General features: G+C 44.5%; 1 protein-coding gene across 8 annotated transcripts in view; it reads right to left on the reverse strand.

The window, feature by feature from the left end:
- Kiaa1549l (KIAA1549 like) overlaps positions 1-13,871 on the reverse strand; it is a 256,249-nt gene that overhangs the window by 80,782 nt on the left and 161,596 nt on the right. For 4 of the 8 annotated variants that reach the window (XM_078046263.1, XM_078046261.1, XM_078046265.1 and 1 more), the window contains 4 exons: positions 9,963-10,125; positions 9,350-9,418; positions 8,506-8,565; positions 3,184-3,335 (listed from right to left, as the gene is read on the reverse strand). In XM_078046263.1, the coding sequence (XP_077902389.1) occupies positions 3,184-3,335; positions 8,506-8,565; positions 9,350-9,418; positions 9,963-10,125 (444 nt within the window). The remainder of the gene's footprint in view (positions 1-3,183; positions 3,336-8,505; positions 8,566-9,349; positions 9,419-9,962; positions 10,126-13,871) is intronic. The other 4 variants (XM_078046259.1, XM_078046267.1, XM_078046266.1 and 1 more) reach the window with 2 other exon arrangements.

The following is a 13,871-nucleotide window of genomic DNA, read 5'->3' on the forward strand; positions in this document are numbered from 1 at the left end:
CACTACTATCTACCTACTAGGATGGCTAAAATAAGGACTGACAATACCAAGTGTTGATGAACATATGAAGCAACTGGAACTCCATGCCTGGTTGGCAGGTATGTAAAATGGTACCACCACTTTGGAAAACGGTCTGGTAGTTTCTTATAGAACTACTGTATAACAAACCCCGTGAACCATAAATTCCACTCCTATTAACCCAAGCGAAATGAAAATGTGTGACCACAACAAATGTATAGAAGAGCATTAGCAATAACCTCATTTAATAGCTACAAACTAGAAAAAGACCAGGTATCTATCAACAAAAGAACATATAAGCAATGGTTACATTCACACAAGAGAATATATTTCAGCTATTCTCAGCTACTGGAATCAATGTAGATGAATATAGAAGCCTGATATTACAACATGTGTAAATGTTAAAAGGTGACCTTCCTTCATGACCCCGGAGATTTAGATAACTAGAATTTAAAGGTATTCCTTTAGTATATTTGATATTGCAACTTGTATAAATCTCAAAAAACAGTATATAATACTCAGTCAAAAAAGTTTTATACAAAAGTAATACACTATACAATTCCATATGTATGAAACGCAAGAACTTCAAAAACAATCTGTGATTTGGATTTTATGGAAACGTGTGTTGTGGAAAGTATGTGGAAGTATATGGAAACGATATATGTTATCAAATATAAAATGGAAACAGTATAAGATTAATCGTAGAACCTCTATAATGAGTATAGGAGTGTTCACTGTATAATTTTTTCAACTTTTGCTGTGAGTTTGAAAAAGAGTTCATAAAACAGATATTATGCAAAATAAGGGTTTTACTGACAGGTTAAATTTGGAAATCAGTATGTTGAACAGAATTAAGGAGATTAAAGAGATTCCCCCCCTTTTTTTAAAGAGTTTGGGAATGCAAATATACTTTGGGAATCTTCAAGAAGGAGTTATAAGATGCAGTCTTGCAGTGTTGCTCAGACCATTCTAGCTAACGGGCCCCTCTGCCTCTATTTAGCTTAAAGAACTATTTTCTAGATACTCCCTGGAAAACATTGCCCTCACTTTTTTGTCTTTGTGTTCACCTTTACCTTCTTGAGATAAATTTCTGGGAGTTAGCTAAAGATATCTAGAAGTCTGTGACTCACTTGCCTCCAGGAATTTCATACCAGTTTCTCTGTGTGGAAGTGCCCGTGTCACTGTGTCCTCACCCATGCTGGATAGGACATTTTACTAACCTTTGGTAGATAAGAATGACATCTAAATGGTAGTTAAGGCCTGCATGACTTTGATTACAGATGGAGTCAAACATTTAAAAGTGTTTACAGGTTATATGGTTTCTTCTTAGGATCCAATTTTTTCCCAATATATGAACTAGAGGAATACCTTTAAATTCTAGATATCTAAATCTCCATGTTCATGAAGGAAGGTCATCTTTTAAAATTCTCTGAGTACAGAAGAAAGTCCTCTGAGTTGGATGATTGAAGCAATTTAGAGTAAATGCTGGGAGGGAAACTTGGGCATGCTTTTCCTTTCCTGATAGGTGGAGAAGTTAGTGCAACCACATAGAGGTGAATGATCATTCAGATATCTACGAACGTCACTCAATTTCTTCTACCCAGGGTTTCGGGGTGATGTCAGAGGATCTGCAGAAACAAACCCCTACTTGCCTCACACTGACTTCGTGGGCAGCTATAGGATCAAGAGCACTGTGCACTTGAGAAAAGTGAGAGAAAATACCTTTGGAGCCCTTCTAGACATGCAGAATGTGTTAGGTTTCTTAGGATTACAAATGACACCAGGACTGTTGTGTGGTCCTTTTCTCCCCCTTTGGCTGATAACAAATCTCGTGCACAGACATCCGACCTCCTGTCTGCCATCTGGAGAAGTGTGGATTATAGGGCTTATTCTATGGAACCTACAGAGGGAAAATCACAAACCCAGCATGTGAAATTAACTGTCCCTTTACTTTGTGATGAGGTCGTCACAGACCACAAAGATTTTCAGAACCAAAGCAGCAACCAATAAGACAAGGAGCCAGATTCCCAACTGTGAATAAGGGGACGTGGCTTGGTGTCAGGGGCATGATGCTGACTCACACAGGGAGAGAAGATGGGTTGCTTAACTTTTATGCTTGCACGGGGATGTGATCTGCAGGCGGACTGTGACGGTGTCTGCAATTTCCTTCAAGACTTTCCTCATCGTGTGACACTAGGCAAGTGGGCTAGATGAGGTCAATTATCAATCAGGAGGTCACCTGCCAGGGGCAGCCTGGGAAATTCCAATTAGGGAGGCCCACGTGTACAGAGGCACTTCTATAATTTGATATCATGCTCAGCATGATAATTTTAGTTAATTAGCACAACAGATGTTAGAAATGGGATCTCATTGGTGAAGTCAGGAGTATTCAAGATATGTGGATGGGTTAGAATATGCTAGAGACACTCCCACTCCTGTGGGAACTGGGTATCTAGGGAGGCTTAGAAACATTGCCCTTGGGCATGGCTACTGCCTTGAACAGACCCCCACAGAGGAGTTTCGTGCTCTTGGTTTATCTGAGAGGTGCAGGAAACTGACAGGAGGGTGAAGAAGTGATGCATGGATGGGGAAAAGAGTCCATGACACAGTGGGTGACTAAAGCTTTCTTCTGTGGGAAAACTCTGGAAATGAAGAAACATTTCAGAATTCCCCTCGCTAAGAGGTGAGGGAGCTGGGGTATGTGTACTCCCACCACTGTCTAATTCCCACGCACTTCAGCCATCATGGCCTGGGCAGGCGGGTTCCAGCATCCCAAGTGCATCCCTGCAGTGGAGTTCCGCGGCTGGCTGTTGAAATTCCGGCAGGCATACTTACTGATGGTAAGAGGGAGTGAGGGCAACCCTAGAGCCTGCTCCATCTCTTGCCTAAATCACTCTGTGCTCAAGTCTTCACTGTCAGTTTGGTGGGTTCTATTTTTTAATTGACGAATACAGACGATGAAACTTCATTTCAGAAATAGCTCCATGTATGCAGACTTTGTTCTGAGATCTCCTTCCCTCCTAACCTAGCTATTCGACAATGTAGGAGGATGTTCATGAGCCTCAACTCCCCCAAACCTCAGAGTAAATGGCCCAGCTGGTGGCAGTGTGGATGTCCTCTGTACAGCCCAGGAAGCACAGTCCCTCTCAGTTCTCCCACACCTACCTGCACAGTGTAGCTTCCCAGGGTGGTAGCCCGTTTAAATCGCCGGCCTTGTTGCTGGGACATCATGAAGAGCTGGGCCAGGCGTTGCTCCATAACCCGGGCAAAACTCTGGTTGTAGAGGCCCACCAGCGAGTTGTCCACGCCCTGCAGCACTGTGGAGGCAGAAGGCAGAGGGGGTGCTCAGAGGACAGACGCCCTGCTGACCGGGGACCACAACCACCATCTGCCCTAGACAGCCCTAAGGGTCACTCTGCTCTACCTCATCCTTACCTCACTTCACCCTCACAGCAGCCCAGGAGTTAGGAATCACAATCCACCTCTTATAGATGTTGAAAAGTTTAATTGACTTGTCTAAGTCTGCACAGCTTATAATTAGCAGCCCTGACTCCAAATCCTGGGTTCTTTCTTCCAGTAGCAGTGACCTCTCTTACAGGGCTCTGTCAAACCCAGACTTCATTTAAGATGACATGTATTGCTAAGAGTCCCCCATATGGGAACACATCAGATCTGCAGGTCAGTGACTTGGGTTGGGAGCTGGTTCCTACTCAGAAGCCGTGGCTCAGGGCTACCTTGATGTTTTCTCTCTCAACAGCTTTGCTGAGGAATCTCAACTCCATCCTGCAACTCAGCCCCTTACATCTGGGCAAACCACACATTAAGTACCCTCATCTGTCTCTCTTCCGCAGTGTCTTGATGATGACCGCCCCTATAGCTACCTAGAGTCTCCCAGGTCCTCTCCCACCTAAAGAGTAGGACAACTTAATGGAAAGAATAAACTCTCTATACTGGCTCTTGCCAGTTGTGTGGCCCTTGGCAAGCTACTGGCCATCTCTAAGGCCAAGTCTTTCTCTGTAAAAAATGGAATAAGAAAGTGTACATTTCAGTGAACATATTCCTAGTGGACTTTGAGGTTTTAAAAAAAAGGATTTTTTTTTTTTTTTAAGGTGGGTTCCTTCGTCCATGGCTAGGTTTTGGTAATGTCCAGTATCTATCATCAACATGTAGGTGTTGACAGGGGAGTTCCAGGTCATGGGTAGTACATGGAGGGGGTGTTAATAAGCACTAGGCCTGGGGCTGGGGTTGTGGCTCAGCGGTAGAGCACTTGCCTAGCACGTTGGAGGCACTGGGTTCCATCCTCAGCATCACGTAAAAATTAATTAATTAATTAAGTTATTAAAAAATTAACACTAAGCCTCTCTAGGACTGCTGAGGCCACGTCCCCAATCTAGTCTCTGCTCCATGTCCCTTTGGAAGCACACTTCACCTCAGATGAACGACTGCGGCCTTCAAACAGCCACACCAAAACTTCCAAGTACTAAAAATACGATCACTTTCTTAAGAGACCAAAACTGACAAGGGCTGGGAATGTAACCGAAGAGCTTCATTTAACAGAGTTCATTTGACCACAGTTGTGGCCAAGCATGGTTAACACCGCCCGTCCACCAAGGTACGGAAATAGCTTGTATATAAAAAGGGTGTTGTTATTATGGCACCCAGGATAGCAGGGTGCTGCCAGGGCCCACCCCAAGGATCACATCCTACACGGGGCCAGACAACGCAGTCAACCACAACAACACACACAATAACAAGACGCAGAGCGTGAAGCTGCAAGGGATCAAGAGAGAAATAAACCCGCCGCTAGGTCTCCAAAATTACTTCTTTGAAGCCATAAATGCCAAATAATCCCCCCGGACGGTGCACGGCAGCTCTCTTTCTAGGGCCCTTGTGAGAGACTCCAGCTCTTCTGTCAGCTGAATTCCCGCACAGGCAAAACTGCTCCGCTGTGTGACTGAGGGCCCCAAGAGGACTCTCAGGATTGGGTGCTTCCTACCTGGGGGACGGGAACTTTCTGGTCCAAAGGTAGTTCATCTAGTAAAATCACAGATCAAACTGCTGGAGTCTTACTCCCACGTTGGCCTCCCTTGATCAGTGGATGAGAGTGAGAGAGGGGACCCCTTTCGGATTATTTATGGAACTTTCAGCCAAGACTCAAAGGCAGACATTAAATAAAGGCAAGAGTAGAAGACCCCAAGGTGATGACAAAGTCCGAGAAATGGAGACTGTGATGTCTGTTCAATACTGAATATTTCTTATGCCGCTGAATTATACACTTAAAGAGGTTAAAGTAGTTATTTTATACTAAAAATTTGAAAATGCCTCTAAGGAGCACAGGAGGCTGTGGGAGCCACCCGCAGAGGTCCAGAAGTCAGCACCTGGACGGTTCCCCCATGGTTCATGCCAGCTCCCCTATAAAAGAACAGGTTCTTCTTGGGGGAGCAGCTGGGAGGGCTGAGGAGCTGCATGCAGAGGCTTGAGTTTGAGTCCTGGCTCCCCCTTCGGAGTGTTCTTGGGTATGTCACTTGGTTCCTCTGGGCCTTAGTCCCTCATCTGAACACCTTAGGATTGAATCTTTGTGAAGCGCAGATGATTCTTCTAACGCAGTGCTCTAAGGCACTTGCCTGCATGTGAATAAGTGGTAGCTATGGCCTTTGTCACAATGGGCCCCTTCTCATTATTCAGGAAGAAATAAAGTGAGAAGATTGGAACTATATGGCTCCTCTCCCTTCCCCTGAGGAGTGTGGCAGGCCTGGGGCCTCTGGGCCTCTCCGTCCACCCTGTGGGCAGTGGACAGGGAGGTGCGGCCCCCTTTCTCAGGGTGACACAGAAGCTCAGACACCTCAGCACCTCCGCCAGACCCCCGGCCACCCACTTCAGCCCCCACCACTGACTCAGCCTAGGGCAGGCAGGCAGGTCCCTCGCTATGTTCAAAGGAACTCCATCCAGAAGATTCCATGACTTTCACATCACCGTTCTCTTACTCCTTTATTTACACTCATATCAGGCTCTAAGATTCACACAACCAGGCCTGGTTCAGCCTCCTGTGCTCAAGTTGAATTATTTTATTTGTGGTTGAACAAAGATTCTTCATGATCGGCTGAGACCTCTCCCTCATCCTCAAGGTGAGAGTGTGCAGCACAGAGGGCCCGGGTGACTTGCTCAAGGACACCAGGGTAACTAAGAGCAGAACTGGAGAACTGATCCATCCCTTCCTGGGTCTTGTTCATTTTGCTTCTGGAGTGAATTAAAGAGATGAATCAGCTTGAGATGGAATCTTACTTCTGTTAGGTAGCAATATCGAGCTGGATCTTTCTATTTTGCCTCATATACACAAACCGAACTTGGGTCCCTGGAGGGCAGAGTAGCCCCTGTGTTCTCTGTAAAGGAACTGCAGGGTCATCCTCAGCCAATGACTTTCCATCGAGGAGGGATTCACCCTCTGGGAGAGAAGTGTACAGTGTGCAAAGACATATTCAATATAAGTTTAGTTGGGAAACATGTCAGGGTTTTAAAATATAAAAAACAGAAAGGGGACTTGCGGCTATTAGCATCAGTGGAAGATACGGCACCTATAATGCCCTGGAGGAAAGGCTAAAAAGTTCTCTCATCTCTCAGCTCCCAGTGTCCTTCCCCTTCTGTTGGTGATGGGCAGATTGGAGGTGGACACCCAGGTATTCAGAAAGTGGTCCTGGGTGGAAGGAAAGGCCGAAGGCCAGGCTGAAACCAGGCTCCAGCCCTTCCCAAGCACAAACCAACTGATCCAACCAGCCCCAAACACAGTGATGGTGGCAGCTCTATTCTGATCACCAACTGCAAAAATAGCAAAACGGAAAGAGGGTCGTCGCATAGTGGGCGGGCAGGGGGATGACCCAGGAGAGCCCTGGAGGCAGGACATTGCTGGTGGTGGTAGGGCTTCCTCTTAATGTCATGGCACTCAAATCAAGGCAGAGCAAACACAGCGAGAGGAGGAAAGGGTGATGCAGGTGGCTGTCAAGGACAGGCCGCGGTCAAGAGTGGCTGCGTTATCACCCAAGGCAAACCTTCAAGTTCAGAGAAGGGGGAAATAGCTGCCCATGAAAAGGCACCATTCCTTGAGGAGGAAACACAGTTTTGCAAATGTTACATAACCTCCCGGTTCCAAAACTGTGTCGCTGGGTTAGCACTGTCTCTCTCGTGGGCATAAACCCCGATGGGTGGGTTTTTAATTTTCTTTTAAGACATGTCTTTTTAGTTTGCCTTCTATTTTACCAGGTGAAATAATCTGTATATTGAAGGCTCTGTGTGCGTGGTGGGGAGAATTTTCTGAAGTTTAGAAGGGGTCTTGAGTAGGCCACATCCAGCAGGGACAGGTGCCCCTTAGCTGGTATTTTAGGAACAGCCCAACTGCAGCTAGTGTGGGACAATAGTGTGCAGGGGACTTTGAGAACAGCCTCCTCCCCTAGACGTGGCTTCCAAGCCTTGCAGGAGATTCTCCTGGGCTGAACTGTGTTCCCCAAATTCACATGTTGAAGTCCAAACCCAGGTAACTCAGAATGCAACTGCACCTGGAGAGAAAGTCTTTAAAGAGGTAATGAGGTTAAAATGAGGTCATGGAGTGGGCCCTAACCCAGCATGTCTGGTGTCCTTATATGAAGAGGAAATTAGGGCACCGGCAGAGGGAGAACCAAGGCCTCAGAAGAAACCATCGCTGCCAACATGGATCTCAGACTTGGAGCCCGCAGAACTGTGAGACGACAAACGCCTGCTATCTAAGCCCCCAGCCTGCCGTGCTTTGCCGTGGCAGCCGCAGCACACCCAGATTCTTCTCTCCACACTTCTCCCCTGGATGATTGGGCAGGTCACTCTACCTCCTACAAACATCTGCTCTCTCCTTTTGCTCTCAATTCTGGTTTCCCTCATTTTCAGAAGGCACTGTCTGGCTTTTGAAAAACATAAATGGAACGTTGTGGCTGTTTCATAAAGTTCAGCTGCAAAATGTCAAGGTTAAAAAAGAAAAAAAAAGGACACATCACCCCAACACCCTACGCTTCCACACGCCCTCACTGTCAGGGTGTGCCAGGACGGGTGTGGGGTGGGACTCCCACTGGGCAGGAGGAGCATCCAGCCCTCCTCTGATTTTATTTTAGGTTTTACAAGGCAGTGCAGAAAGAACTACCATCTGTACACACAGGGCCATTCACAAGGACGTGTCCTAGGCATCCACAAGGTAACTTCTGATAGGTGGAGTTTTTGCAAAGAGGAAGCACTGGGGTTGGAGGGGGGCTTCCAAGGTAACAGTTTTAAAATGTTCAATAATCACCATCAGTGTGAGGGCTTCCCTTGGCTTGTTTCCACACACTTCTGGTCCTGGAGAAATAACTCCTTGACATATAAGACAGGACCAAAAAAAAAAAAAAAAAAGACCAATCCTTTCACTGAAAAAAAAAAAATCAAACAAATCAACCCCACGGCATGAAGAGGGGGCGTAACAGAATGAGAGATTACCTGTAATCACCCAGTAGTCTCTAGTTGTTTCTGATGTATCAAGGTTGGGATATTCCAGTGCTAAAACCAACAGGAAACACACTGAATTACTTTTATAGGTTTTACATGTAAATATAAAACAGAGAACTGACTTGCTGTTCAGAAAATGAAAAGTCTCCGTTAAAGGTGAACTTTCCTATAAAAAGTGTTTAGGGCTTCTTGAGTTTCTGCTCTTTCAGGTTTTCCATCCAAACCTTCTCCAATGGAAAGTCTTCATTATCAAGAGCCGCAGCTGCCACCTGTGTTAGCTGGTGTTTGCTCTTTAAAAACCATCCAGCCATCAACAAAGTCATCAGGAACTGTTATATCTTGAATGGATTTTTTTCCAATGCCAAAAACTTACATAGTAGCCAAGTGCTTGTAACAAAAGTTCTCCTGCTACTTTACCAGTATCATGACTATCAGAGTTAACAGGTGGAAAAGAATCAGTACAGTGTCTGGTATATAGTTCATGCTCAATAAATCTTAGCTGTGGTTTTATGAGAATATAAAAAGAATGAGAGAAAGCAAATTTTCACATGCTTCCATGTGACAGAATGTCACCTTTTACATCGTCTTTTCCCATAAAATGCATCTTTCCTCACCACATGGAAGCTTGCAGAAGCTCACCAAATATATATTAAATATTCAAAACTAATCTCAGTGGCTACTATGTGCTAAGTACATCACCTACACATTATCTCATTTATTTATAGCCTCAGAAACAACAGTAGAAGGAACTTATGAAACAATTTATGTGTTTACCGAAAAACTTGCCCACTGACCCTGTGAAACGTAAGAGTGATTTAAATTTAGGAATACAAACCTTTATTTCCTTTGACTCCTGAGTAAGTGTTCCGGTACAGAATGTAGGCTGCATTGTTGATGATGCCTGCTGCATGGTAATGAGGATTACGTAACTGAAGAATTAAGGGAGGTGAGGCCACAGACTATGGAGATTTCATCACAACGTTGACTACAAATGGGCTGCATTATGATATCTATAGCCAGGGCAGGGCCTGAAGTTCCGGGAACATTTGTTAACGGCAGAAGTGGGAGAAATGCCTAGAAACCTAGTTTGCTCAAGGACAGCTGTCCTTGCAGGCAGTATGATAAAGTCAGAAGGCAGACTGCCAGGGTTCAAACCCAAGTGACAGCTCTCACCAGCTATGGGAGAGTAGGTATCTTGTGAGACTTCTTGGAACTTCAGTTTCTTCTTCTAATTTTGCTCTGGCCTTATAGGATGGTTTTGAGAACTCAATGAGACAAGAGACTTGTGCAACATACTTTTCATCAATTCAGACTCCATTTATTGCACGTTTGGGTGGTTCTTTTATGACAGTAAGGGTAGCATGTGGTCTGGCACAAGAGAGGTTCGTGGAATGGAGAAAGGCTCCAGAGAAGCAACAGGGCCCCTGGAGGTGACGTGATGTACTCACGTTCAGCAATGGTGAGCGGTGGGTAGGTGAGGTAGAATCCCACCAGCTCGGCTGAGAGCTGGCTCAGGAGACTGCTGGCCACCGTGCCATTGAGGAATGTGCTCTGATTGCCCACGACGTACACCAAGGTGACGGCCTGCGAGGCGTTGGACGTGCTCACAATCTGAATTGACACAGGAGGAAAAGGGAGGGAGACGTGCAGATAAGATGAGGGTCTGTTTCCAGGAGGCCGTGGAGGGGGAGTTTAAGCAGAAGGTCAGGGTAGGAATGAGAGGGAGGAGGGAAAACAGCAAGAAGAGACAAGAATAACAACCATCATCGACAGTGATTGCTGGCTGCACGCCGGGCATTGTGCCGAGGGAGCATCGGTTCCTTTCATCCTCGCCACAACCTTACAGATGAGGAAACCGAGGCCCAGAATGGCCAAGGGATTTGCCCGGGGTCCCACAGCTCAAAAGTGACAAAGTCAAGATTCAAACCCAGGAAATCTGACTTCAGACTCTTAATGAGTGTGGTTATCTTTCCTGGGGGCTAATTTGTCTCATCTATAAGAAATTGACTTTTATGATTCTGGAAATATAAAGCAGACGATAAGAATGTTAAATATAAGGAAGACACAACTGCTCAGACAGGGAAAGCTAGAGCCAAATTTGCAGAGTTTTAAGTCTGAAAGGACCAGGAAGGCACGGTGTTACAGAGCGAGTCACCAGCGTTATCATGGCACAACAGACTTGATTCAGAATTGAGAGCAATTACATCTCCTTGTGATCTACTAATTCAATATCGAACATTTTTAAAATCCTGAGATGGCATGGTTTTCTTTTCATATTTTGTCCAATTCAGTTTTTTGGTTGCTGGAAAAATGGACTTTTCTAGGTCAATGTATGGACAAAAATATCCCCAGATGAGATTTGAAAAACACACGCAGGGGAAGTCATTCGACTCGCTGAGACATTTTTTTTTTTTTTTTTTTGCTGGGTTCTGTGCAGTCCCTCCCCCTCCAGAGCCATTTTTGCCACCCATCTGTCTGTCCTGATCATGTCCCCAGGGCAGACCCTTGTGGACCACCTCATGGGCTCCTGTGCCTGCTGGCTTCAGCTAATGGGGGCTTGGGCCAGTGGGCCAATCGACACCTGGACTTTCTCAGACCTTTGTGCTAAGACAACATCCCTCTCAAACTTGACCCTGAAGAAGGCTGCTGAGATGAGTTTCTGCACTTTACCTCCCACTTTTTCCCACACTTGAAGTTCTCTTTCAATTCTCTAACCCAGAGCCATATTCCCACAATTAAAGATAAATTGAGGAGGCGCGGTGGGCACGGTAGGCTGAGGCAGGAGGATCATGAGTTCAGAGTCAGCCTCAGCCAAAAAAGCGAGGCACTAAACAACTCAGTGAGACCCTATTTCTAAATAAAATATAAAATAGGGCTGGGGATGTGGCTCAGTGGTTGAGTGGCCCTGACTTCAGTCCCTAGTACCAAAAGAAAAGAAAAAGATAAATCAAGTCAACATTTCTGCTAGAATGTGGCTTATTGACCCAAGTATTCAGGCCTCTGTCCAAGGTACCAAAAAGTAAAAGAATTTATCCATTCAGCTCTTGATGGACACCTGTGTTGCTTCTACCTTTTGGCTGTTGTGAACAATGCTGCTATGAATACAGGTGTACAAAGAACTATTTGACTCCCTGCTGTCAATTCTTTTTAATACATACATGCAGCAATGGGCTTTCTGGATCACAAGACAATACTATGTCTAATTTTTAAAGGATTCACCATTTGGTTTTCCACAGTGGCTGTACCCTATGTATATTTTCACTAGCAATGCACAAGGGGTCCAATTTCTCCCCATCCTCACCAACATGTAATATTTTCTTGTTTTTTAGAATGATCATCCTAACCAATGTGAAGAGAAGCTCATGGTTTTGCTTTACATTTCTTTAATGGTTAATGAGGTGGGCCATCTTCTTAAGTGCTTACTGGCTATCTATATATCTTTTTTTGGAGAAATATCTATTCAACTCCTTTCTCATTTCTAATTGAATTGTTTGGGCTTTTTTATTGTTGGGTTGGTGGAGTTCTTTACATGCTTACATGTCCTGGATATTAACCACTTATCAGATATATGATTTGCAAATATTTTTACCTATTCGGTGGGTTCTCTTTTCACTCTGTAGGTAGTGTCTTTTGATGGACAAAGTTTTTAACTGATGAAGTCTGATTTATTTATTGTTTCTCCTGTTGCCTGTGCTTTTGATGACATATCCAACAAATTGCCAAATACAGTGTCATGAAGTTTTTCCTCTGAGTCCTACAGTTTTAGGTTTTCTAATGAGGTCTTTGATCCACTTTGAGTCAATTTGAGGAGATGATAGGTTAGGATCCAGCTTCATACCTTTGCATGTGGAAATCTAGTTTTCCCAACTTGTTAAAAAGATTAACCTTTCCCCCACTGAATAGTCCTGGCACCCTTGTCAATGATAATTTGAGCATATACAAAAGGATTTATTTCTGAGCTCTGCTTTATTCTGTTGGTCTCTGTCTCTATGCTGGAACCATGTTTTTGGGAGTAGCATAGCTTTTTGATTTCTGTTTTGAAATTAGAAGTTGTGAAACCTCCAAACTTTGTCCTCTTTGAAGATTCCTTTGGCTATTCAAGGTCTCTCGAAATTCCACTTGAATTTTAGGATGAGTTTCTCTATTTCTGCAAATAAAAGATCACTGGGATTTTGATAGGGATTACATCAAATCTATAGATCCCCTGGGTAATACTGACATCAATTTTTAGATTCCCAATCCATGAACATAGGATGCCTTTCCATTTATTTGATCTTCTTGAATACACTCACTTTTTATAACCAAGAAAATAGTGACCATTCTTGGTAGCTACACAAGCTCCAAAAATAAGAGGTCCATAGGTCTGAGACCAAAGCCACAACACTGGTCCCTGAGAGTCATGCCTGTCCTTAAATAGAAGCAGCTCTTGCAGGGGACACTTTCCTATCACATCTTTACTCTCAGGTGCCTGTAGCTCCTGACCTGGTCTCTGACTTCTCACTCACTCACACAACAATTCATTTAGCTAATTAGTCCTTCAGGCTGATGGAGCCGAGAACTGTTGTTCTGGCTGCCCAGCACCCATTCTCCCTTCTTCTAGGACAGCACCACAATACCCTTTGGGAACCACCTCTCCTCTCCTCTCTGTCCATGTGCTTTGGATGGGGCTGCCCCACCCAGGCTCCAGGAGTGGGCATCTGAGCCAGGCCTGGTTGATTGGGACATTTCATCTCCTTGGCCACAGTCACGGATTCAGAAATGAACACCGTTGATCCAAGGAGAACCAATCCCAGGGGTTTGACTGAAATGACACCAAAAATGGTACTTTGCTACCACAAGACTATAAGCAGTAAGGATGAGGCACCAGAGGCCACCAGACAGAACCAGAGAAAAACAAGCCAAGAGATGAAGAGAGAACATCATGAAGAAATCACTGCAGCACCTGGATTTAGTTGTGCCTAAAGTAATTAAGCTGTGAACTTTTCAGCTGTGTGAGCTAATTGCTTCCTCTTTTTTTTTTTTTTTTTTTTTTTGGCCTTATAAGCTTGGATTCTGTCACAAACAAAGCAGTCATAATTGAATCAACTGCAATCTAGCCCATAATACCAAAGCTAGACAAAATTTAAAAGTCATCTTTTCAGTGACTCTTAATTAACTATTTACATGATCATATTCCATTAAAGATTCAAGGTACCTTGCACATTTTATTTAATACAATAAAATGGAAAGTTATTCATTACAAAAGCGCATCCTAGAAAAACAGATAAAAAGACAGGGATGTGGTTAGCATGTACTTATCTATGCGTGACATAGGGACAAGAGGGTTGCTGAAGTTATACAACAGATTTGGTTCTGGG

This window comes from Ictidomys tridecemlineatus, chromosome 4, assembly GCF_052094955.1.
Source record: "Ictidomys tridecemlineatus isolate mIctTri1 chromosome 4, mIctTri1.hap1, whole genome shotgun sequence".
Taxonomy (NCBI): Eukaryota; Metazoa; Chordata; class Mammalia; order Rodentia; family Sciuridae; genus Ictidomys; species Ictidomys tridecemlineatus.